The sequence below is a fragment of the Heliangelus exortis genome, chromosome 3, assembly GCF_036169615.1.
Source record: "Heliangelus exortis chromosome 3, bHelExo1.hap1, whole genome shotgun sequence".
Lineage (NCBI taxonomy): Eukaryota > Metazoa > Chordata > Aves > Apodiformes > Trochilidae > Heliangelus > Heliangelus exortis.
In genome coordinates this window covers 12375001-12402125 of record NC_092424.1, presented here as the reverse complement: position 1 = coordinate 12402125, position 27125 = coordinate 12375001, and the positions used below count along the sequence as shown (strand labels likewise).

The window sequence follows — 27125 nt, the reverse complement described above, 5'->3', positions numbered from 1 at the left end:
AAGAAGTATCTTTTATGGGGGTTTTGATTATTTTAAATCTATAAACAGGCAGCATTTGTATAAAACAGAGACTATGCATCATTATAACCTTGTTCCAAATAGCTCACGAATAGGCTGGGTAAGTTTCACCTCTGCTATAACGGACTTCTATTTCCTCACAGAAACATGGGAAGAGTGCATGGCATGAAAAGGTCTATATGGCAGGGAGCAGCAAGCAGCTCCCCATCTTCTCACAGCTCTCACTGCCTCCTCTTGTAGGAGGGAGGATGGCTGCCATCAGTGGCCAGGAGACAGATGCTGTGCTCAAAGTCTGTGCTCAAAGTTTACTGTGTTAGCTTGGTTCAGGGCTGTCTCTTGAAGCATGTCCTATCAATCACACTCACTGAGGTTCTCGCCACATCGTGGGGCCATCTTGAGGCCCATGCACTGCACTCCTTTTAGATGCAGAGGAAAAAAAAAAAATTAAAAACTAAGCCCACAAGACCCAAAGTCCAAGGATGCACCCAATGTATTTTAGCCTCATGTTGGCAGTCATTACAAGGCCAAACTACACCTACTCCAAAATAAAACACTACGCGCTGAAACACGCACACCATGGGCCTCAGGTTATCAAAACCAAAGGCTCTACTCTGTAGATCTGCTCCCCTTAGTCCATGTTGCTTGCTAATGTAGAGAAAGCCAAAGTTTACAAGAATCTGGATCCTCTCATTCTCCCCTGTTCCCAAGGGCAGTAAGTGAAACTAAAGCAAAGTGGGACTACCACTGAGTGCTGACGAAGGCTTTCCCACTACAAAAGAAAATCTATTCCTTGTATATGAAATTCAAAAGATTTATATATTACAATGGTAAGCAAAGCAGAGGCAAAACCAAGCTACTCAAGTAATAGCTTCCAGTTTTTCAATTTTGAAGTGTTTAAAAGCAACATCAAAGAACAGATTAAAAACAACTCATGTATAGGTCAATTACATGATGTCAAAGTAGTCATGTCTCCTTAAAAGTAAGATACATAATTTTGATTTAGACATAATTTGACGGAGATTGATACTGCTTTTACCAAGATGATGCCCCTAGAATGAACAGAAACACCTTTTGGGAAGAGTACATTATACTTAAGCTTTGTGTACACCATGTAAATAAACATAACTTGGTAAAACTCAAAGCCACAAAACTGATGAAGCACAAGCCTCTGGAGCCATTTAGGACCAGAAAACCTCCAGAAAGTACAGCTGCAAACATGTGAAGTACTCAGTTCCAGTGATCAGCCCTCCTAGGTACCACCATTTCTAATAGCTGAACTGGAGATTCGGAGCAACCAATGTAAAAACACTTGGTCATACAGAGTTTTATATCTAACCTGGGGGAGCAATGTATGCTTCCAAGTTTCCAGGCCTCGATCCTAACCCTGTATCATAACAAGACCTAAGCATACAACACTTCCCCTACTTCCCCCAGGAAAATTCAGGCACACAAGCTAAAAACAACCTAGGGCTTGCTCCATACAGACAACTGGGCATCTAGAACTGGTGACATTGTGAAGTGCCCCAGTCCTGAAGGAGACACAAAGCTGCAGTGTGATAACTCGGCAAAAGTGAGAATCACAGAATGGTTTGAGTTGGAAGGGATCTCTAAAGGTGATCCAGTCCAACCCTCCTGCAGTAAGCAGGGACATTCTCAACTATATCAGGTTGCTCAGAGCATTGTTGAGCCTCACCTTGAGTATCTCCAGGGATGAGGCCTCAACTACCTCCCTGGGCAACATGCTCCTTTTTTCCACCACCTTCACAGTAAAGAATCTGTTCCTAATATCCAATCTAAATCTACTCTTCTCTAATTTAAAATGATTGCCCCTTGTCCTATCACTACAGACCCTTGCAAACAGTCCCTCTCCAAGACTTCTTGTAGGCCTCTTTCAGGTATTGGAAAGTCTCTGTTAGGTCTCCCTAGAGCCTTCTCTTCTCCAGGCTGAAGAACCTCAGCTCCCTCAGCCTATTTTTGTAAGAGAGGTGTTCCAGCCCCCTCATCCTTTTCACGGCCTTCCTCTGGACTTGCTCCACGTCCTTTGCGTGTTGAGGGCTCCAAAGGTGGACACAGTACTCCAGGTGAGGTATCACCAGAGCAAAGTGGCAGAATCACCTCTCTCAATCTGCTGGCCATGCTTCTTTTGATGCAGCCCAGGATGCAATTGGCCTTCTGGGCTGCAAGTACACACTGCTGGCTCATGTGCACTTCTTGTCTACCAGCACCCCCCAAGTATTTTCCACAAGGCTGCTTTCTATCATCTCATCCCTAAGCCTGTATTGATAGTGAGGATCGTTCCAAACTTGGTCCAGGACCCTGCACTTCATCTTGCTGAACCTGATGAATTCACCTGGGCCCATCTCTCCAGTTTGCCCAGCTCTTTCCAGATGACACCTCATCCCTCCGGCATATTGACAGCTCCACTCAGATGGGTGTCATCTGCAAACTTGCTGATGGTACACTTGATCTTGATTCTATATTGCTGGTAAAAATATTAAACAGTACAGGTCCCAGTACAGACCTCTGTGGGACACCACTTGTCTGTCACTGGTCTCCAGCCAGACTTTGAGCCCCTGACCACTACCCTCTGGATGCAACCATCCAGCCAATTCCTTATCCACTGAACAATCCACCCATCAAATCCATATCTCTCTAAGTCAGTGAGTAAGACATTATGGGGGACCATGTCAAAGGCTTTGCAGAAGTCCAGACAGATTGCATACATAGGTCGGTCCCTTGTCCACTGATGTAGTTACCCTATCATAGGAAGCCACTAGGCTCATCAGACAGGATTTGCCCTTAGTGAAGCCATGCTGGCAGTATATGATAACTTCCCTGCCCTCCATGTGCCCTATCATACCTTCTAGGAGAACCTGCTCCATGATCCTCCCAGGCACAGAGGGAGGCTGACAGGTTGGTAGTTCCCAGGGTCCTCCTTTCTACGCTTTTTAAAAATGTGTGTAATATGTCCCCTTCTTCCAGTCACTACAGACTTCACCTGTCTGCCATGACTTTTCAGATATCCTAGAGAGTACATCAGCTAATTCTCTCAGGACTCTGGGATGCATCTCATCAGGTCCCATAGACTTATGTATGTTTAGGTTCTTCAGGTGGTCATGAACCTGATCTTCACATACAGTGGGAGACACTTCACCAGCCTGGTCCCCACCTTGTGGTTTTTTTAACTTGGAAAGTGTTGGGAGAGATGTTGCCAGTGAAGACAGAGGAAATAAAGTTGATGAGAATGTCAGCCTTCTCCTTACCAGTTTTAACTAGCTCACCATTCTTGCCCTTCAGGAGGAGTATGTTTTCTTTCATATTCCTTTTTTCATTGCCATACCTGTAGAGTCCCTTCTTATTATTCTTTGCATCCCTTGACAAGTTCAGCTTCAACCGTGCCCTGGCCCTTCCTGACAGCATTCCTACAAAATCAGGCAGCATCTCTATAGCCTTCCCAGGATACCTGTCCCTGCTTCCAGTGACTGTGCTGCTCCTTCTTGCCTTTTAGTTTGACCAGCAGATCATGGCTCAGACATGTTTGTTTCTTCCCTTCCTTGTTGGATTTGTTAAACTCGCATTCTATGGAAAGTGTCCTTAAAGATCTTCCAGCTCTGTTCTGATCCCCTGTCCCTAGGGACAGTTTCCCAGGGTCTCCTGTTGACTAATTCCTTGAAGAGGCAGAAGTTCGTTTTTCAGAAATTCAGGGTCCTTACTATGCTCCTTGACTGAATCATGACCCTTATTACTGTGAATTCCATCAGTGTATGGTCACTGCAGCCCAGGCTGCCTCTAGTCTTGATGTCCCTGATGAGCTCACCTGCACTGGTGACCAGTAGATCCAGTACTGTATTCGCTGGGGTAGAGGTGTGTATTTCTTGTCTCAGGAAGTTATCACTGAGGGACTCCAGGAGCCTCATGGTTGCCTACACCTTACTGTACTACTTTTCCAGCACATGTCCTGTAGCTGAAGTAGGAATGCTTCATCAATAGGTTCCTCTTGACTGGGAGGCCTGTAGTACACTCCAACTACAAAGTCTTCCTTGTTGCTTTGATCTCCAATTCCTACACATAAGCTTTCAACTTGTTCATGGCTATTCTTAAGGGATACCTCCTCACATTCAATCCATTTCTTAACATAGAAGGCAACATCTCCACCCCTTCTTCCCTTGTAGCTTCTGAACACCTTGTATCCATCGATAGCCACAATCCATTCATAGGATTTGTCACACAAGGTTTCAGTAATGGCCACTATGTCATAGCCTTCCAGCAGCACAGTAGCTTGCAGCTCGTCCTGTTTGTTGCCCATGCTTCATGCATTCATGTAGAGGCACTTCATTTGGGCAGTCAGCCATGTCACCCTTCCAGAGAAACACCCCCTAATTCCCTTAAGGTGTTTCCTTGATGTTTCTCAGTTGACTGTTCCTGCCTCAGGAGATGGATAGGATAGGATAGGATAGGATAGGATAGGATAGGATAGGATAGGATAGGATAGGATAGGATAGGATAGGATAAGGCTGCTCAAGCTGAATAAGCAATGCACAAGCAGAGGCCATAAGGTTTTGGGAACTGAACAGAAAGAACTTTCTAGTCTCCTTCTTGTCCAGCAGGGAGACTTTACTGCTGTATATGTTTTTATTCTTAACAAGAACTTAGATGTTGTTTATCTATAACACATTTATTTAATGTTGAGTCAGGAAATCTTTCAAAAGAGGAAAGAACAAGCAAGATAGTATTTCAATACAAAAAAAGACAAAAGATTGTCTTCTTTTCTATTGACCTTTCCAAGAGGCCTGAGCACACAGCTGACAGGAAAGAACTTAATTACCAGACTTAAAAAATTTAAACTAGTTCCAACTCCAAAGTCCTCACCCAATGCTCAGGCACAGAATACATACATGCACACATACAACACCTTCAGCTGACAAAGAAATAAGATCCTGTTTCTCCTAATTGACATGGATGGTGTAATGGGTTCTACATCAATACAGACAGTAATTCCCCTCCCTATAAGAAACTTCCTCAAGCATAATCCTGCAAAAACCACTTCCTCAGCTGTTTCACAGAATTGTCAGAATTGGAAGGGACCTCTAGAGATCATCTAGTACAAGTCTCACTAAAGCAGGATCACCTAGAGCACTTCACACAGCACTGCATCCAGGCAGGTAACAGCAGGCCATAGGAGGCAAGTTTGCCTTAGGAGCCTTCCCTACACCTCTGCAATAAGGAGCTCACACTTCAGTCCTCCATTAACAGCCAACTCTCTCCTTCCCACTGGTGCTTGTTCATTTTCATTGTTACATTACTGAAATTTCCGACTCTTTCAGGCAGTGCTATTTTTAAGACTATTCAGTTTACATTGAGAACATTCACAAACAATTTATATTAATGCACCTGACAAAACCTATTATTATACATTTTAGAATGGGTCTGCTATTACAGTAAGGTAACTCCGTTAATTATTGGTTTTAAGCTATCAGATCATGCACAGAATAGGTCATTTCTATCTTGACTTCCCAACATGAAAAACAGTTCCTTGCAATCATTAAGAAAAAAAACCAAACCTACAAAAAAACCCAAAATTAAGAGAAAAGCATATTTTGTAGGAAGTAATATTAATTAGTAGACCTTTCTACTAAAGTAACAAAGTAGAAGACAACAGGTTTCAATAGGATAAACATACAGTGGAGAAGCAGGAACTCCTAACTTCCAGCCCAGGTCTTCCAGTCAGCTGTTATAACTTGTCTGAGGCTGCATTTCACCTATGGTTCAATTACCATAAATGAAAAAAATAACAAAAAACCCACACTCTGGGTTTTACTTGCCTTACAGCCATGTTGTAGAGATAATGTTTGTCTAATGCTCTGGTAATGCAACAAGTACTAACAAACCATGATGTCTCCAGCCTTGTTGGTATCTTATTATTGCAGTTACACAGATTATAACCTGTGATATCTACAACTGAAAGACAACTGTTGCCATAAACCCTATTACATGCTTAAAATTTTCCAACATAAACACCTTGGAAATAACAACAGTTCATTGCTATTGTTGAATTTTTCCCACATTTGTCTTTATCCAAAGTTGGGTGTTCTGAACTCCACAAAAAGGTTATTTTGGATTGTTAGAAGTCATTTTCCCAGTACAGAGCAATTCTGAATACCTTTAACAGTAAGCTTTATGATACCATCTTTTTAATTAAAATGAAGGAGTTCTTCATAAGCAAAGTCACTCAAGGTTTGAAAAAGTTCTTAAGATAAAACATTACAATATAAAACTTAAGTATTAGGCACAGAGTAGGAAAACCCATATGCCTAAAACCAGATATGGTAGACATTCTCATACAGGTATAATAGGAACACAGAAGCTCACCTCCTGAAGACAGACTGTAAGGCTCCCAAGAGAACACAATTAATGTAAACACAACAGGCTGTTCAGCTTCAAACCAAAATTAAAAAAAAAAAAAAAAAAGACTCAAAAATTCTATTTGCCTCCTCCATACAGATACTGCCCTCTGACCTGCACAGAAACATTTCAAATACCCTGCCTTGCTTCTACTGAGGGAAATGTGATGCAGCTGCCTCTGCTCCCAGCCAGGCTGCTACCCACCTGGGAGAGAAGTCACTCAAGGGAACAGCAACCTCAGCCCCATGAGTGAGAAAGTAGAGCTAAAAAACAGCACCATGCAAGAGAGGAGAGAGAGAGAGATTAACAAAGCCTGGGCTGCAAAACCATACCTCTTCCCTTTGACCCCTCTTTCTGTGTGTTACAAGCAGGCTTATTCAAACAGGTGCAGCAGAGCAGAAACACATGGTGCTTGGTCCAGCCTGAAATTACACCTGAGCTAATAAGCCTTGCAGATCAGAGCTGGCTCTCAGCATTCTGGTTCTGGAAGCATAATGCAGACAAATATATGTTGGCTCTGGAAAGAGCCAGTATGGGTCTGGGGTTTATTAGCTCAGGCTTTGCACCATGCAAAAGAATATAAACTGACCCTAGAGGCCAAATAGCTTATTAAAGTGATACTAAGCCTGAGCTAATAAACCCTGACCGATCCTAACTGACTCTGCATGAAGTCAGCTCAGGTGTGCCTACATCTGTGACACAATCCACAACTGAAATAATCCACTCAAAAAACCCACCAAGACCCCACTGTCTAAATTTCAAAATAACTTATTTTTGCAGGAAGTAAAGGGTTAACATTTATTCAGTTACAAGGTTTCTGTTTCTATGAAGGCAACATCAGGAGGTTGAAGAAAAGGAGGTATCTGGCTTTTATAACTGTGATACTAATCTTCCACAGCTAAAGCTAGTCAATGTTATCTCATGATTTGCCTTAGTTACAAAACAGAAAACTTCAGTACATTTAGTGCTTCTCTTGGCTCACCAAGAGAGGGGTAAAACTAAGTCAAGTGTATTATGCCACTGCTGGGAGGTATCAGAGTAGCACCAGAGGGTAAGCAAGAATACTTAATGTGAAGGAAGGCCCAGTATCAAGCACACAAAAAGAGAAAGAAAGGTCAAAGAAAATCTCTACCACTCTTCTTTGAACTCTTTCTTTGCTACTCTATTCCTCTAAAAAACCTATATAAATGAACCAAGTAATTCATGGATTTAAATGAGATTCCAGTTATTCTGTAAGAATCTAATTATCTGACTCTACTGAAGGACCCAAAAGTAGAAAGAAATAAAGATGAAAGTCAAAAAGGAGCAAATAGTTGAATGATAATGGGAGAATTAGAAAAGATGAAACTTAAAGGACATAAAGCAAACCAGTTCATTTATAAACAACACTTTGAAAAGATGAATTGAAGCTATCTGGAAATAAAACTTACGACAAAGAGCCACGAAAAGGAAAACTGAGTTTTGTTCAAAATCATTAAAACAAAACTGGTTGACTATACCATTGCAGCGGAAATACAATTTTTTACTTCTAATCTCCTGAAATTATTAGAAGGTTTTTTTTCCACTTTGATTAGTCTTTCAGCTAATGTGTTTAGTAAGCTCAACAATTAGCCTCAAAACACCATCTCAAATACTGTAAGCTGCAGGAAATCATTGTAACTTGACAATTAAACTAATTCTTGTTATGTGTTTTAAGCAACAAAAAGGGATGAACCTAACACAGCATCATATATTTTAAGCTGCAAATATTGAGAAGACTACCTTAAATGCATCCCTAAATTGGTCAGGGTAATTGTGAAGTTTTGTCTTCAGCAGCCTACTGTAATAAAGTCTTTGCTTCTTAGCAACAGCTCCATGCAGGTCAAAGGTACCTGACCTTACTGAGGATTACAAATGTGATTGCTCCCTATTGTGAAAAATCCCACACAGGGACAAAAGCCACTATAATAAACCCCAAAGAAAGTTTGCATCTTGAAAGCATTCTTTCCTCCAGCTTTCTCAGGGACAGAAGTCTGTCCTGTGGAACTAAAGCAATGTGCCAAGATATGCACAACTTTCTTGATACCTAAACAAGGATCCTGAAGAGGTGTGTCATTACACTCTTCCACAACCTCATGGCAAAATCACTTCAGTTTAGCCATTTGCAGTCATCTTGAATCTTGCCTAAATTAGCAAAGATTCACCCTGTTCCACATTAGAAAGGACAACCAGAACGTAATAGCATTGATTCAATTATTTAATGCACACGTATTGTGTTTCTACAGAACTTAGTAAAGGTACATCCTTGTACAGGACCATCTGCAAACCCACTTCTGCCTTGTTCAACACTTCAAAATTTTCATGCCCTAAGCACAAGATTATCACGTGGGCTGGTGGTGAAGGGGCAGTGGGGGCAGATGGCAATTCCATGCTCCCCACCTACACTCCTCTGGCAAAATGCTCTCCAAGAAACTGCTACTATCTGTGCTGAGAATATAAACATAAGAAGCAACTGCTACTCATTCTTTAGCAGAACTGAAAGTTAGCAAGCAGGGATTAGGGATGAGAAGTGGAGCGCTATGGCTGCGGCGCACCAGGACGCTGTGGGAGAAGGACTGGAGCAAGCACACTGGTCAACTGTGCCAGTGCCACACGAGTGGGATCTGAAGGTCAGCAGGGACCACAGCCAGTATCAGCATCTACTGCCTCGTCAGATGCCAGCATTGTGTCCACAGGTACCCCCAACACTGAGCATGGTGGCCTCCGCACACCCCACCCCCCACCCACGACTACTCACGTTTGATGCACCTCTGGGAGCCCGTGGCCTTGCTCCACCCGTGACAGCACTGCCCCCCGCAGACATTGGCCCTGAGGGAACAGCAAAGTGAAATGAAGTTCCAGCGGGCTCCCCGTGTCCCCCGTTCCCCGCGACAGCTGCCGGCCCCGGTTCCCATCCCCAGCCGGGCAGCGGGGCGGGCGCCTGGGCCGGGGAGAGAAAAGGCGGGAAGACTCAAACCTCCCGAAGGGTGTTTGAGGAAACTTCGCCCGGCGCTGGCTCTGACTGGAGCAGCGGGCTGAGACCTCCCGAAGCGGGCTGGGAACACACAGGCAAACCCAGCGCTGCTTTCAGGGACGCAAACGACAAGGGAGAGGGCTGAGGTTCGCCGCTGACAGGAGGAGGAGGCCTAGAGGAGGGCGGCGGCTGCGGGGCTCCTCGAACACTCGACGCCTCAGCTTGTTGCCGCGGGCTGCTGGAAGCCGGCGGTGTGTATGAGATGAGGGGGTTGGCTCCTCGCCCGGCCTCAAGTGCCGGGAGGAGACGGCAAAGAAACGGGGCGCTTACGCGCCCAGCTGGTTCGCAGGCAGCCGGGCACCGCCGGCGGGCAGGTAAAGTCGGGGTGACTCCCAGGAGCCCGGCGCGGGCTTCCCCGCCCCACCGCTGCCGAGGGGAGGCGGTAACAGCCGACATGAAGGTGCCGGCAGGGGGAGGGAGGCTGCAGGCGGGCGGCACCACCGTTGCCTGAGCCGAGATAGGGGCGGGCGAGAGGGCGCCTTACCCCGGCAGCGGAGGCAGCTGGTGCTTCTGTCGGAGGGGCAGGCCGGCGCTGCTGTTGCCGTGGGTGACCGGCGGTGGCTTGGGCCGCGGCCCGAAGCGGGCCGGCTTGGTGAAGGAAGCAGTATGAGTGGCGGAGTTGGGATGGACCTGCCCGGCGGGGCCCAAGCGGAGCTGCACGCCCGCGCCTCCCGCCTTGCTCATCCGCCGGGTCCGCTCCAGGGTGCCGCTGCCGCCGCCGCCACCACCGTAGCGCGTGTTCAGCTGCACATTAAACGTGCGCTGCTGCTGCTGCTGCTGCTGCTCCCCCCCAAGGAGGGTCGGGCGCTGATGCCGGCTGCCGGAGGATCCCGGCCGGCCGGGTTGCAGGACATACGTGATCCTCCTCAGCCTGCCCTTTTCGGAGGCAGCGACCGCTGGTGACAAAAGTGCACAGGCAGTGAGGAGGAGGCAAAAGCCCCCTCTGATCCAAGCCATTTCCACAGCGGGAGCCCCGACAGCCGGCGAGTTTCACGGACTCCCGATGCAAGGGTTTTCTCTCCTCCAAAGAGCTTGTGTGTGCGCGACCTGCGCCCTGTGTGCGGATCCTTCCTCCGCTCGCTGCCCCCAGCTCCGGGGAAGGAAATGGAAAAAAGCCTCAGGTTCCCCTCACCCGCCCCCCAAACTGTTCGAAAAGTTCAGCAAACACGTCGCCCTGTGGAGCAGGAAAACATCGGTGGAAGAAAGGAAGCGGCGGGTGCGAGCAGAACTGGAGCGGGAAGGGAGGAGGAGCAGCAGCAGGGGAAGGGTGTTCGCGGGAGGGGGGTGGTCGCAATGGAGCGCAGATGTTTCAGTTGACGAAGCTGCCAGGGGTCTGCGGGCGTGTGTAAGAAACGGTCCTTAAGCCAGTCCAGGCAGAAGAGAAAAAAAAAACCACACACACAGAAACACCCACCCTCTTTTCTAGAGTTTCTCCAGGACTGAGGGTGTGCGGGAGGGGAGGGGGCGGGGGTGCCCCTGCCCCGGTGCCGGCCCCACGCAGCCAATCTGGGACCGCCGTGACGTCAGGCGGCGCTCCCGGGGCGTGGGGGGCCGAGACGGGGCCAGGTGACAGGGAGGGGAGTGGGGCGGCTGCCCTGTCCTTGTCCCTGTCCGAAGCGGGGCGATCGGAGCTCTGCGCCAGACCCCGCGCCGCTAAACCAGCCTCAAATCCACGCATTTTCACTTAGGGGCGGTGACTTGCCGTACTGCCGGTGGCAAGCACAACATGGCTATCCCGCACAGCTGGGCTAACGTACCTGCAGTATGGCAATAGCCGAGCATTGCTGTTTTAATGGACATGGGGATGAGGGGGAGCTGAAGAACAAAAGGCTAATGCCCTACTCGCTGCCTGTGTCTCGCTGTGGGGGCTCCATGCAACAAATTAAGTAAATTCCATCTGAGTAGAGCAGTGATGTCAGATAGAGGCAAAACTTTAACCCCCCAAAAAACTTTATATACGTTTTAGTATGTAGGTAGGAACTCGATGAAAGCACTTACACACGGTAAAGGTAACCACTTTCCTCAGTTTGTGCCTGATGAAAGAGTAATTTGAGATTACTCCTATCAGAAATACTAGAAAGATTAGAAGGGACCATATTCTTTCTTTTCTTTTGTGTTTGTAAAGCAGTATGTATTCTTAAGTAATAAAATACAAACCATGATTGTACACTTGGAATTAATATATAAATAAAACTGTCTCTTTTCTCCAGTGTGACTTAACTGATGTAATCCTTTACCATGTTAAATAAAGAAAAAAGCAAAGTTCACAAAATACCCTGAAGGTTACATCTTTTAAAATACTCAGAAGCTGATGTGACTGTGTTCTTTCCAAGAAACTTTGTGGCAAATCAGTTTGCAAATCCAATAGCTTGCAATCTACGTCCTCCTCCTTGGGTTCTCCTCTGTTCTTTTCCAGAGTTTTAAGGACACTGACCCAGGCTCCAAACTGATGAGATTTTGTTCTTAAATGCTCTTGGTGCAGCTACACAGCCAGCACAGGGTGCAGGAGGGTTTTACATTGATAGGATTCCAGGCAAGAGCCAGTGTTAGGAGCCCCTTCCTCCTTAGTTCTCATCTATTTAAAACTGCTCAAAAATAGATGTTTTAAATAGATGAGAGTTTGAAGCTTTCTATAGTCTCAGTGTGAGAGCTGAATCAATGCTATAGGCTTCTGCTCCTGTGCCTCGAGTGCTCTGAACTGAACCCATGTTTGAAAAAAAAATGCCATGAGCACTGGCAGCTTCTAAATCCTGTATGGGTTAAACTAGAATGAAACTGTGGAGGTTCAAAAAAAAAAAAAAAAAAAATCAGAGATAAAGTCTGAAAGGACCCCCAGCTTGAAGATAATGAAGGTAACTATGAGACCACTGCCTCTTCTCTTAGCAAACATATACATACATCTGTTGTTTTTTTAACTTGGAAAACATTCTCAGAAACTGAACTGTTCAGTCTTCCAAAGGCTAATTATTGTCAACCCTGAGAATGCTAAGTGTTTTTACAGTGTTTAGGGAACAAAAAATAATCTTGAAACCAGAGAGGTGGGGTGAGGACTGAGTAAATAGTGAGAAACTGATGTGGTACTCAGGATTGAGTTGCTCTGCACAAGGCTGCTGTCCTTCAGAAGTTTTCCAGAATGAGATCACAGCTACGTGTGTGGCTGGGTTTGTTGAACAGAGGGCAAAAACTGCATCATTCCACAGCAGAAGCCAGTTGCTTTTAAGAAATATGGGTTCTAAGTCATGTCAAGCAGGGGGCAAATATGACTGACTACTGTACAGCAAATGGTAAAAGACCTCAAGGAAAATATATCCACAAAGGTGGATGCCTTGCATAAAATGATTAAGGTTTAAAAACATTCTTGAAATAATGTTAATATTAGCTGAGATTAATTGGCTAAGGCCAAGGTCCTCACAAATTTACATAGCAGATCTGACTTTCATTGTTCTCTTTTTTGTCTAATAAGGAAATCCATACTTTTCTCATCTGTTTGTTTGGGGTTGGTCACCTTTTCTTTTTTTTACTTTTTTTTACTTTTTTTGCTCCAAGTCCAAAGGGTCTTGGGTGCCAAAGGGTGCCAGGGACCTGGTTTGGCTGGAGTAATATGTTGGGTTGGCTGTAGAAGTTTTAACAGCTAAAAGTGCAGTGAGCTGCCACTGCAGTCTAAAGCTCAGCTCAAAATTTCTTCACACAAATAAGTCCCTGCTTCCAAACTCCAAAAAGCACATCAGTCCAGCACCAGAAGAGCTAGATGCTGGCCTTCCAAAACCAAGTGAGGCTCCTGAGGATAGGAATTTGTATCACTGCTCATGAGAAACCTCCTCTGGCTGCCTCCTCACCTACTGTGGAACAAGGGACCAACTGAGTTTGCCATTGTAAGCAGGAGTTAGTGTTTGACACCACCTACCAGACACACCACTCCCTTTAATAGCTGGGAAAGCAATTCATGCTTTCTGTTCTTTTCTCCCCTGGTTTGTGACAAAAGAGTAGACAAAAGAAAACATTAAGAAAGGTCCTTAGCCTACATACCTTCTTCATGAGGGGCAGCCCTCTTGTTGCTGTGCTGCAAGGGCATAGCTGAAGCTGAGAAGGGCAGCTGGCAAATTGGGAGTCAGAGATGGCAGGTTTGCTTGAAAGGCAAGGGAGAAACCAGTTTGAGAATGTATCTGCAACAAGAACCAAAATAGCATTATTCTAAGCAAAATGAAGGAAAGAACTAAACTCCCATATGCTTTTGTTCAAGTCTCATGACTCCAGGGCCAATCCCATGAATTAAGTGAAGAAGGACAACTATTTTTTAGCAAAGTTGGCAGCATTCAGACAGACTTCCAGTTCTTTTTCAGCAAATGAAGGAGACAGGACTATGTGTCTCATGGAGGATGTGGCTGGTGTATAGGCTCACGGGGCAAAGCAGGGACCTTCACAGGATGCTTCAGGGAAGACATACGCCATGTCAAGGGTGAGGTCATCTGCCTTCCCTATGCAGCATAGTGTCACAGTGTTTCCCTTCGATATGACACTGAGGTTAGCCAGGCCACAAGCTATATGATCAGCAAGGGCCAATGTGGTGGGCGACAGGGCCAGTAAGTGGCCTTGGTGCCTCCTGTAGATCCATCAGACAGCAAGCCTTAGCCTGCAAGGAAAGCTGGGCTGGGAGCTCACAGGTAATGTATTAGTTTGATGAGGTTGAATGTTGTGTTCAGCCCTAATTTCAGCGATAGAAAAGCACTTTGACAGTAGTGTAGCTCCATTAGCTTCGATACGCTAATGAGAAGACTCTAGACTTCTGAGTTAAAGGAGGAAAAGGAGTCTATAATTTCTTGTAAGCTGAGAATCAGATGGAGATCTGTATATGCTACTTTCCTTTTCTGTACCATGCATGTAGCTGAAGAAAACCCTGTATTTTGCAGCCTAAAGTATACTTTTAGGAATACATATGCAAATAAGATGACTGTAATTTAGAAGGTATTTCTTTTGAACAATAGAGAACAGCTTTGTCCCGTTGTCGTCAGAGTAGGGAGAAGAAGTAACTGGCCTTTATTATGTCACTACAGTATATAGCACATGATTTTCAACATAATACCATGGTGATGTTAATATAATCTCTACATGGTATAAGAACTGTACCTTCCAAACATAGCTGGTTTTTGTTCTTTAAGTACAAACTCTTATTACACTACAGTTTGCAACTAATATCCTGAGGCTTCAACCATTTCTAAGTGTTACCACAGTATGAATATCATTATTAATGTTTCACAAAAAGACAAGTCCTTCTCACTCTGTTCATGCAAGTGCTTAAATTCACTTCCAGGGAAGTGAAGTGTCAGACTTGGTCTGGAAGATGTGTGAGGCTTGGAGGGAAGTGGTTTAGCTTTGCTGAACCCATCCGCTAACTGGTGGGCCTCCTTGGTGACTTGGGGATCTGTAATGATCAACACTTCACATCTCAGGTATTTCCAGACTCACACTACATTACCTTGGGTAAACAACCTTCTGCTTCCCCCTCCATGGTTTGCTACCATGAATGCATCTTTGTAGTGCCTTCCCTAGCACCTCCTCTGGAATAAGTCACAGTCTCCCAGAGCATCGCTACTGACGCTGCAACCAGGGCTCTGTTGCAGCAAACAAATCATGCTGGCTTTTCTGACTGGGAGTCACCCAGTCCTGACACAGACTAACTTTTCAGGGATGAAGGAACTTTCATGATGAGACATGTAGCTTGTTCTGTAGGTGAATACAGTGAACAGCGACCCATACTGAACATTATGGGTCCTCTGTGGCACTGGGTGCCTGAAGCAGTCAGATTAGCATACAGATAGTTCAGAGCTACAAGCCTGGATGGGAAAAGACAAATGCTAGCTGGGGTAGTGCTCAACACTCCCCCCTGGACTACAACCAAAACAGATTTCTATAAGGACTTTTACTTTTGCATTAAGTCACAATGAAAGTTGGATCCATTTGCCAAAAGTCTAATGGCAGTCTATCACTACTGACTGCCACCATATCCAGCAACATTAATGATTAAGGAAAGTATAAATTGGTTTCTTTTCAAGCTATTCCTATAACTGTCATAGTAAAAGAAGTTGTATGGATCTGCAAAGTCACAAATCTCTACTAGAGTATTTGGCAGTTTCACAGTTATCCTCACGTACATAAAATAACTGATTCAGAAATACAAGATTTTTTCCAAGATTAAAATCTCCACTATGTGCTCTTGCAATTATTCTTCCCCTCAAGGAAATAAATATATCTTGTCTACAAAACAATTTAAATGTCCATTGAACTTTTTTATTACACTGCTCCTTGCAATTGCTTGTTTCTTTTTACAAATCTATGTACATGGAAAATAAATAAACTGCAGAGGAAATAAGGTGGAAATTGCCACAGAAATGAGAAAATAATTTAATTACTTAACTTTACCTTAGAGAAGACATGTTTAAACTAACACATTCTTCACAAAAGGAAAGCAAATATTATAACTAATATTTGAAAACTATCTCAGCATGGCTATGTCATATGCCAAGAATACTACCCTCTACAAAAACAAACTTCAGCAGTAGATCCTGATTTTTCGTTGTTGTACTGTGCTCCTCAGCCTTATGAAAGCTGAAGAAAAAAGTGTCTGTGCAAAATAAAGCCCCTCCTGACTTAGATTATCGCTGAAGAGTGTCTTAAAGATTTAATAATTATACATAATCCAGGCAGACCAGGCAATCCCTCAGCATAAGCAGAAGAGAAGCAAACAGAAGTGTTATGAGACTCATGTGAACACCAGCTATGATTACCCCTGCAGCAGCTGCTTAATAACCTAAGCAGTAATGTTTCAAACCCCTCAACTGTGCTTGGTCTCATGCTCTGACATCTTGGGATGATACTGGATGGCAGCACAGGCATCTACTGTCCACTTGCACCTTGCTTTCCGTGTCACAAAGAGTGAATCCCAGCTGTGCTTAGACTGCCACATTAGAAACTAGAGCCTGAGCTTGACTATCAGGGCAAACAATTGTTTAAAGACCAGCTGGACACACAGAGCAGCAGATCCTGGCCCTCTGGATTAAAAAAGGGGAGAACGCTACTTCTAATGGTGCATTTGGAGCAGCTCCCAGCCACACCAATGTTAGAGGTTGGGAATATGTGTATAGGTCCTCTGTCTGCTGCACTTTCAAGGTTTGTGGTGGAAGGTGATGAAATGAAAATTACAAGCATTTTTTTTTTTTAAGTAGCTAGGGAGAAAAATGCAGGGCTTTCATTTGCATCACCTTCTCTCCAATAGCAAAGGGTGTCTGCAGAGGTGTTTAATGTCAGTCTGCAGTGTGTCTGTCTGTGTTTTGCATCAGGATGCTTGAACACTGACTCTGGTCTGAGCAGGAGGACTTCTGAGAGACCCTTCCATGCTCAGTTATCCAGTGGGTCTGTGATGAGGTGTGGAATCATACCTAACAAGCAGCCTCAGGTGGAAACAGGCACCGCTCATGCCCACTACGGGTGGGACAGAAACCAGTTTCAAGAAAGCAAGCCTGCAGGGTAATAATGTGCAAGGTCTCCTGATGTAGATTTCAGGTGAGAAGGAGCTTCAGGACTGGAAGAGCTAGGACGTGCCAGAAAGGATGAAAGAGACCCCAGAAAAAGACTACACACCTGAGCTCAAACACGATGTCAGGCATGGCCTGGACTGATCTTGTCACCAGGCAGGTTGTAACATCAGAGTAACTTATAAAGAAACACCTGACCAGCACAGAGCCTCACCTGTATTTAGGGAACAGAAATTCAGTCTGGCCTTATAGCAAAGGGGCTTAGCCAAGACAGGCCTGGCAGTGGCTGAGAACGCCAGATAATTAAAACTTGGTTTGCAACCAGCCAAATCCAAGTGATGTGAGTGACTGCTTCCAAAACAGATGAACTGTAGCTGCCCCAAATAGCCCGTGAGATCCTAAGCAAAACAGGCATTTGGAGGTCAGAGGAAGACAGTGACTTGGTTTGTCCTTATCACAGTAGCCTCAAGTTGGATTCTTAATTAAGGGCTTTTTTCTGAGGCAGGCTAAGTATGCCCAGCAGTACTTCATATGCTGTTGCATTCCTGTGCAAAGGGATGGCAGCAAGAAGCCCTACTCCAGGGAGGTCTTCCTGGGACACAAGAAGGAGAATGGGGGAAGGATCTGCCTAGCAGTCCTCAACAGAGGTTGTCTGCAATGGACCACCACCCTCCACAAAGGGTTGAAGCATGGGCATAAACAAGTAGATTTGCTATTTTTTTCAAAAAGCTTTGATCTCAGTAAGCTACAATCAATGGGAAGACTTCCTACTGATTTTGCTGGTCTCTGGATTGAAGCCCATATGTGGAGGGTAGAGTATTTTGTACAGCAGCTTTACCCTGCCTCAGTCTGTCACATCACCAAATCCTTTTTCTATTCCGGTTGGTTAGAATCAGTTTTGCAGTGTTTGCCTGTTGGCAAACAAAGGACGATTATGAAAATTATTAATTTGTATCCTCCCTTAATAGTTGTGTTTAAAATAAGTGTCTATAGCTGTCAGATTACTTTAAGCTTGCCTTAGAATTTACTGTGCTGCCCTAAAGCAGCAGCAGATGAATCTAAACAGTGCACAGCTTGTAGTCTGCCCACAGCAGCATGCCCAGGACATCCTCCTGCTCTCAGACATTCCCGTGCCGGCCAGCCGCTGAGTCAGACAACCGCAGCTCCTCGTGGCAGCAAGGGGAGCCCACCTGAGGGACAGCCTTTCACTCCTCCCTCACTTCCCATGCTCAATCACTTCTCCCAGTTGGGATCCGGTCTCCAGCTCGGGTGGTGTCTCTGCAGAGGGATGGAGATGGTCTCTGCAGAAATCTTTTGCACACAGAAGCAAGCACTCCTGCTAACACTCTTGCAGGCTGATTTAGTGCAATACACGGGTCTGCAGGGCAATATAATATCGGATGCAGCAGACAGGAACAGCATAGAGCTTTTTAGCCACACACAACTGCATTCCTATCTGGAAACAACCTAGAGGTTTGTCTCTGTGCTAGTCTGAGTTACATTCTTGTTTGCATCACATGTAGTTGGGCTGTAAAGAGTAGAGCCATTATCTGTCCAGACTATGGTCATGCAGGAAAGCAAGAATTTGTAGCAGTTCATGTAGCACTTTTTTCTTTCTCTCATTTTGTTTCTACTTTTAGCTTTGAGTCAGCAGCACACAGAAAATCGAGAAAATTCTCTAGATTTAGGATTCACACAAAGATTAATTTACTAGCTTTGTTAATATTAATTTTTTTTCAGAGGCAAAAAAAAAAAACCCAACAGATTGCTATCCTGTTCTTTAAAAACAAGCACAGAATTTTCAATGACAATAATTCTGAACTATTAGCATATGCACAATCTTAAACTGAAAAGATGTAATCAGAAGACAAGAATTATCTACCTCTGTACAGAAGCTTCTCATCTGTTCCTATTCAAAGCACACTGATGCCTGTCTCTGACCTAAGATGAAGTAATTCTTGGACTCCTTCTAAGATGAATTAATGTGTTGCCCCTTGTTTTCTGTTGGCCTGTAGCCATGGCTGACAAGGATTGGGATTCTTCTCTAGGACAGTATGTTTGATGATTTTCAGCAAGGTCCCTTGTTTTTTCAAGTAGAGTTGATTTAAAGGCAACTGCAGCTATGAAAATTAGAAAATTTGACTGCCAACTATTTAGACTGACAGAACCACTCTCCAGTTAGGAGACCCTGAATAAAGACCATATGCAAACCCTTAGCATTGAATGGCAAAAACACCAGTGGGTTTTTTGAGTGTTTGCCAGTTTTGTTTAAGATTAATTACATAATGTTTTCAGGGTCTGTGGGAATCTTGTGATTCTTTACAATTCAGTTAATCAAATAGTGACATTTTTAACTTCAGTGTATCTATCTAAAGCAGCTTTCGCAAGCCACAGCCATAGAGTTCTTCAGTCTTCATCTATGTTATAAAGTATCCTTCCAAGATCAGAGTAGATTTCTAGTGAATTATTTAGCTCTTCTCCTGCTACCTGTTACCATGTTTTATTAGTTTTAAAATAAGGTGGGTTTTTCCTTCTGAAAGAACTTAAGATTTTCTTTGATTGCAGAGAGTATCTATGTGATTTGGCAACACTGTTAGGTAGAACAAAGTCTTTTTACAAAACTATACAGATAGTTAGCTACTCCGAAAAATTTTTTTCAGTATTTCTTCATAATTTGAAGTAGGGTTTGTAAAAAAAAACAAACAAAAAAAAGCAATATTCATAATTCATGTATTAACAGTATTTGTGATCTTTGCAGTGATCTTCACATTTTCAGGAAGGCAGTGCCTGAGGATTAAGTTCTGCCCTGCTCTGCAGAAACTGGGGAGCTTTGTTTAACTTATGCATGTTTTAGACTGTTATTAAGAGCTCTGATCAGCACATTAAAGTTTTTTTTTCCCGTTCCTTAAAACATGTTTGTACAGATAAGCTGAGGCTGAATTTGCATTTAAACTAAACCTCTCTAGCAAGTAATTTTCTTCAATGTAGCTCCTTCCAAAAGTTTCCACAGCAATTTTTTTTAAGTAGCCATGATGTTGTCACCAGACAGATGGCTTATTATTCACATTAGGAATAGAAATCAAAAGAGATTTTTGACTGAATTCTCTAATGGAGATTTTTGTGAATGAGAATATGGGTATCATATTGTTGAAAGAGCTCCTAAGAATTCTCAGTTCCTCAAAGCAGTGACCATTTTTCTCTATTTTTCGGTAACTGTGTCTGCTGTCAAGAAATGGCTTGTACTGTGTATTGAAAATGAGTTGATGTGATCATCTAGTTAAACATATGTGCTGAATACTCCATTAGCTAGTTTTCACAATTAAACGAAAAATGCTTTAAGGCATCTTTTTCCTTTCTCACTGTGCAGTGTTCTTTAGTACAGGTTAGCCTTTATCCCCTATCATGAAAACTTATCATCTCAGCAAAGGAAGCTTCAAGTTCTCTCTCAGTGGTAAAGTAGTTTAGCTCTATGCCAAACTGGAAAATTTCACCCTTGCCCAGAGGTAAATAAAAATCCCTATAAGCAAGAGTTCAAGCTCAGCAAGTTCTTCACTAGTTACTCTTTCCATGAGTCATGCTTCTTTTCTGCTAAATCTGTTCAGCACCTTATCTCAGCAATATAAGAGTAACCCAAATTATTCTTTATATTTTAAAATAATACTAACAAGAACCCTCTGCAGTTACAAACTAAAACTTTTTGCATCCTTTCCTTCTGAAGTCTTCCTCACTTTCCCATTCCTTTTACTAGGAATCTTCCTAGTGAGATTTTCCTAGATGTAGCTCTAATCAAAACAACATGCTTATCTTTCTAGGTTTCTCATATTTGTTATTTTTCTAAAGTAGTGACCAGTCTTCCTAATGTTTTTCAGTCAGGCAGATGCTCTTCATTTCTTATATTATCTGACTGCATGTGCATCAGGAAATTATGTTGTTCACATGTAATCATTCTTTTCAGTACTCTGGTGCATAAGGCTTTTAAGCTGGAATCAGCAGCAGTGCAAGGGTAGACACTGAGCCTGGGTTCAAGGCCTAGCATGGCCTTTGAATATGTAATAAGATTCTTACCTTTGAAAAAACAAATGTTCTTTGAGCATACTGGCTAATCCTGTAATAACCTTGCCCAGTATTGTAACTATCCTATACAATCCAGGTTTCCATGGGTTAATTCCAAAAAACCAGAAACAGTGTATCAGAGGATAACTTCTTTTATCCAAACAGGAAACTATAGTGCTGTGATTAGCATCTTCCAGAACTAGGTGTTATGGCCTGGTATATCAGAAACCTCTCTTGGAAAGTAAGAATATGAGACATATGAAAGAACAGCAAATGCTTATAATGAGAATGTAGATGGGGAGCCATGAGTTAGTTTTTGCCACTGACAGTGCTGATTCCACATATTACCACTCCATCTGAAATACTGTGCATAGCAAGCAGAGTGGTCCCGAGGGGAAGCTTTGATTTTTATTGGGTATTATGGCAATATGTGCACAAAGGTCTGTGTATTGTCCAAGAGGATCTTGTCATAGACAATAATCCCACTGAAGCCCTTGGAATGTTTTCACAGTTTCATTTTCCAGGATATGTCCAGAAGTGTAGCTGATGATGTCTAGGCATTGTGGAAGGTGAATTATATTCTCCTGACCTTCAGTAGCAGGTTAAACCACTAGGTAGCCTGTTGAATCCAAAAGGAGTTCCACTAATATTCTGGTTGCCTAAACTTGTACTTTAAACATGTTTAGAGTCACAAGTTTATGAGTATACTGGAGTAACACAAACTATAGCACAAACCACTTTCAATTGCAGGCAATGAATTATTCTTTGTTTTTCTGTAATTCTTTTACTAGGTTTCTTGGTTTCTGCCTACAGGTTTTACGGTATACAGGAATAAACATCATTAGGATTTAAATATAACAAACGCCAGCCTACTCAGAGGAAAAACCCAAGCCTCACAAAAGGTTTCACTTTGTGTTAAAAGCACAATGGTGTGGAAAATGAACACATGTTTTAAGTTCCCTTTTATTGCTTTCGAGTGTTGTCTGGCTTTTCCAAATGGTATACATAAGATACATAGATACATACATATGCCTATGGGACCTGGAGATAGGAGAGCACTTGTTTAAACATGCACATGCCCACAGTACTGTAATTTACTGGTTGGCACCATGTTCTGACACAGAAATTCAGGGTTGCACCACATGTACAAATGTTCACTAGAGAACAATTGCTCTAATGTTTCAAATACAATGGGTACACTGTTTTTTCCCAGGTTCTTTAGGAAAAATCAGTACAGATTCTTTGGTATGGATATTACCTCTGTAGATACTGTTGAAAAGTATCTACTATGTTATTTTGGAATATAGCTGTATCTTACAATACTGTAGAAAAAATGTATCTTCAAATTAAAGGTTAGGCATAACTTACCTACTGGCACTTGGGGCCAAAACTCTGAAATTCAGTGGAAACTCTGTGGTAGCCTATGAATTCAGAAGCTGCAGGTGGAACACTAAAACACAAACAAACAAATAAAGAGGCTTTCTCAAAAAATCTTCAACTTACAAATGCCAGTTTCACTGTTATAAATCACCAAGTCAAGCAAGCATTTTGTTTTATGAGGTGTCACAGAGTTAGAGGGAAAAAGAGTTGGTGGACTGTCAAAAAGTAACGTTGCAAGGTAGGGGAGGAAAAAACCCATATTTTCCCTGGGTGCAGCTGCAATATATGCTGTATAACCTCACATATCCTGATGCACCTCAGCCCAGAGAATTTCAATCAGAAAACCCCAAAGGTTTTCCCTCCATAACACTGCAGGGAACACAATTCAGCCACCTGTGCATATTCTTTAGCAACCGCCTTTAAGACAGAAGTGGTTTGATGATGTGTTCATTTTAAGATTACTTCTTGATGGGAAGTCCTGATGTCCAAAACTGGCTTTGTCATCTTGACTCAGGGAAAGCACCTGTGAGAGGCAATCACACTGAGCACAGAGTTGCCAGTAGTATTAAAGTACATACTACCCTGCCAGGAAATCTCTCTACAAGGCTCTAACAGGAGAAGAAAGCAGCTCAACAGTTCAAAATGACATTTTTTTGAAAAGACATGTTGAAAAATGTGAGCCCCAAAGTGTAGCTTTATAGGATCTCCATGGTTTCTCTTGCATTTGAGTGAGTTAGACAGAAGGCTTGAACAGAATTACAGGAATGCTACAGCAATTATTTTTTTCCTTACACTTTAGTAGTTCACAGCAAAAATTTCAGCTATCTGGGTTTACACTGACACTGCTGTAGCTCACTGTCTGCCTCACACTCGTTCCCAATGCTCTCTAGTTCTATTGAGCAACTAATAATACTCACACCTATGCAACACTTTTCATTTATAGACTTCAGCACCCTGGCACAGCTGCACCCCTGTTTTACACAGGGGAAAAGCCAAGGAGAGTGAGGCCAGTGCTGGACTTTCTAACACAGGCTGCAGTTTGGGTGGCAAGAAGCTGACAGATATTACTTGGGTTTTCTTCTCTTGTGTGCTGGAAAAGGGTTTAATTAGCCACAGAGGACTTCAAGCATGCAGCCTTGACAAGGCTGAAGGCCCTGCAGGGTTCCCCCACATCCTGAAGGCACAGCTGGTTGGTGTTTGGGTGCCCGTTCTCAGCCCAAAAAGCGGCAGCACCCTCCCGATGCAGCCCCGGGGCACAGCACATTTGTTACACTCAGCCTGCTCCTACTTTACAACAAAAAGCAGAAATAAAGCAGAGGGAGATATGCTGCCTTGGAGAAGTCAGTGCATGGGGTCAGAGGGAAGGTGAAGGGGAGAGAGACACATTACAGAAATCTCCATGATGGTAGAGAAAACGCATTCAGGGAAGAAGGAGAGTGGGCACACCCTCCACCTCATACACTCAGGTTGATCCATCAAAAAACCTGAGCATTGCTTAAGTCTTCTTTGGATTTGGGAAGCTGGAATTCAAATGAGGTGCAGCATGCACCTGCAGCAGACAAGATGTGAATTAAGGGTATGCTGGCAGATTTAAGCCTGGCGTTTACTATTCTGAGTGCCTGAATTTGCAGTCCTAACATTTTTCCATAGACATGTGTCCATGTTACTGCCCTGTACTGGAAACATTAACAGATTAGTCCAGTTGTCTTGATTACCATGCCCAGGTACATGAAAGCGTAACACAACAGGCAGCCAAGCCCCTACCATTACACTAGAACAAAGTGAACCATAATGAAAGATCCCAGGGTTAGATGGGTGAACAGTGCAGACCTCGTTGTTAGGAGCAACCCCATCACTCATGGTGCAGAGGTGTATCAAGCTTCCATTGCCTGTAAAGTTTTTGCTTTGCTGCTTGTTTGTAAGGCTGACATCCTCTTTTAATTTCTAGCACCATTTTACCCATCACTGCTTTATACTGACTCCCTACTTTTTGAGCAAGAATTTTGTTTCACTCTTAACAAAGTTCAGGGCTTTTCCTGAGTGGATAACAGGTACGTTGAGTTAACTGCAAGTCTATTGGCATATCATCTATGGATTAATAACTACTGCTATGTTAATACAGGACTCTGTATTAGAAGTTCCCATTTCTGAATGTAAGAGAAAGACTATACATCCAGTGTACTTCCTAACACCTTGCAACTCTTAATATAAAACATTCATTTCCTTTACAGAGGTGTAAACAACATTCTTGACTTAAACCACTAACAAGCATGTGAAGTTTGAGAATTATTAAGCAGACTCATAGATTTATCAGTTTAGTAACTAAGCTTTAGCCTTAAAACATTCAAACTCAAAAAACCTTAAAATATTGGAGGCATATGGTTATTTGACAATTAATCTCGTTGTGACTCGTGTAGACCAAGAAATATACACTGGGCCCCCCTCTGTTGAGTTACACAATACCTTTTATGTGGTTTAAGGAATATTAACATTTACTTGTTAAATTGCTAGCTCAAAAAACAAGCAAACAAGCAAAAAAAGATGGATGAACAAAAAGTATATTCTAAGAATAGACTACCAATTTTTATAGCATATACATCCAAATACTCAGGAAAAAAAACCCAACATAATCTGACTTTTTCTACAACAGTTTAAAGAAAGTCACCAACAGCTGCTGGGTTTTGATTTTCTTTCAAAATTAGATTATTAATTTAGGTGCAACTAGAAGGTAAATTTGGCCATCTCATTTTAAATCTCAGCCTTTGTATAATGTTCCCTATTTTGTAACACTGCGGTATTTACAAAGAAATTCTGAGTTGCTGGAAAGCTGTGCCTTCAAACAGCTGGCATAGCCAATCAAAAATAGCATTTTCTTTCTAAAGTTAATATTGCCATTCACAGCCTTGGGTTGTGTGTAGCTCTAACCCAGCTGTTCAGGATAACAAGGGAGCAAACAAAGGCATGTTTCATCCTTTCAGACCTTGCTGCACTGCTGCTTAGCTTTGGCTTTGGAAAATGGAGAACACGGGCTGCTGTCTGGAGGCTATCACTGAGAGCTTATGGGGCAGATATCTGAGCTCCTTCCCACCCATCCACATGGGCACAGATCAGGACAGAAGCACAATGTGGGGCAGAGATGCCAAAGCTGCAGACCAGTGCCTGCTGTATAAGGAAATAGTCCAAGCTGGAGTGGGCTCCTCTAAGGGCTCCCCTCCTTACCAGGGCTGCTTCTGTAGACAGAACATTCAGCCTAACTTATTACAACCAGAGAGCATACTTCTGCCTAGCAGCTGGGAAGGGGAAAACCAAAAGCAGGCATCCCCCATCACTTTGAATCTTTGGTCACGTTGAGTGAGGGAACGTAAACAACTGCGCTGTGTTACCTCGGTGTGCACGGGAAAGCAGGCAGAAGGCAGGGCTGGGACATGCAGATGAGAGGTATGCACAAAACCCTAAGAATAAGAGGCTATATATGTACAGCAGAATGAAAAGTAAGTGAAGTGTTTTCAGAAAATCCTAAAGGGAAGAGTGGAAGAAAAGCAGACAAGCCCTCTGGGAACTCTGCTTTCCTAAGTCATAAAGCCCTCTGTTTTCCCTGTCTGGAAAAGTTGTAGACAATGCTGGGAACAATACGTTTTTATTTTTAGTCTTTTACACCAAATAAACATGAAAAATAAAGTAATCAGTGTCAACTGCTCTGAGTGGGCAGAAGTACCATCTTGAGAGACGTATGTTTTTAAAAGCTGGAGTTTGAGACATGAAAGTGAAATTGCGGAACAAAGTTAACAAGTAAACTTAGTATTTCAGAAACATGTTTATGTGCTTAACTGAAACATGTTTTCCAAATTGCTGCAGGTTTTTTGTGCCATATGTAAAAATATTTTACCTTTTTCACTCATGAAATTCACAGTAATCTTGAATCTCAAAAAGTTTTAAAAATGGACATGCCAAATGTGTTGTTAATAAACAACAACAACAACAAGCCACATTTTATTGAATGAAATGGCTTGAAAACAAGCCAGACTTTCAAAATGAAAAGGAAGATACATTTTTTCCTTCTTTTTCTGAAGGCATCCAACTGTGCAGGAATGCTTTGTTGAAAATTTAAAGATGGACAAATAATCAAAAACTTGGTGGAGCATGGAGCAGCAGACTGTATTAATTAAACCACAATTATCTTTGTGGCACTATTTGGTTTTGCGTGGTCACACAGTATATTCATGCATATTGTATCTAATCCTGCTATCACTAGCTAGACAAAACTCCAGACATCAGGAATTTGGTTTGGCTAGGTCAAGAATGGTGACTTATTTCAGATACTGATATCTGTTTCTTAAAAGAAGCAGTTACTTTTTCTTGTATATTTTATAGCCACACTGATTGAGGCTCAGACCACCTGGGCATGCTCAAAGGGAAACCTTCAGACAACACTCAGATGTTGCAGAAATTTATAAAGCTGTTAATGAGGCCCTGCCTGGGTGTGTTCCTGGATCTGCAGCTGAATTGGGTCAGAAACAGAAGCTCCTGGGCACCCTCCCAGCTGCTCACTATTGCGTTTTCTTTTTTCCCCTGCCAGAGGTTAACCCTCCTCTTAGATCTGCCTCTGTCACTGCATGCTTAAGTGGACATTGTGAAATTATGTAGTTGTCATTGTCGTGATTGCTTTATAATTGATTCTCCTTAATAGGTAC

The 27125-nt window shown here is 43.1% G+C and overlaps 1 protein-coding gene and 1 long non-coding RNA gene across 13 annotated transcripts in view; both read right to left on the bottom strand.

The window, feature by feature from the left end:
* Positions 1–10908, bottom strand: part of LTBP1 (latent transforming growth factor beta binding protein 1) — a 179394-nt gene extending 168486 nt beyond the window's left edge. For 6 of the 12 annotated variants that reach the window (XM_071739213.1, XM_071739214.1, XM_071739215.1 and 3 more), the window contains exons 1-2: positions 9957–10563; positions 9197–9267 (exon numbers count right to left, since the gene is read on the bottom strand). In XM_071739213.1, coding sequence (XP_071595314.1) covers positions 9197–9267; positions 9957–10429 — 544 coding nt within the window. In that variant the 5' untranslated portion in view covers positions 10430–10563. Of the gene's footprint in view, positions 1–9196; positions 9268–9415; positions 9804–9956; positions 10865–10886 lie in introns of those variants that run through there. The other 6 variants (XM_071739221.1, XM_071739212.1, XM_071739219.1 and 3 more) reach the window with 6 other exon arrangements.
* Positions 10909–22441: 11533 nt separating this feature from the next.
* LOC139794093 (uncharacterized) overlaps positions 22442–27125 on the bottom strand; it is a 35519-nt gene continuing 30835 nt past the window's right edge. The window contains exon 3 of the long non-coding RNA XR_011724945.1: positions 22442–22504. This is a non-coding gene — a long non-coding RNA (uncharacterized lncRNA). The remainder of the gene's footprint in view (positions 22505–27125) is intronic.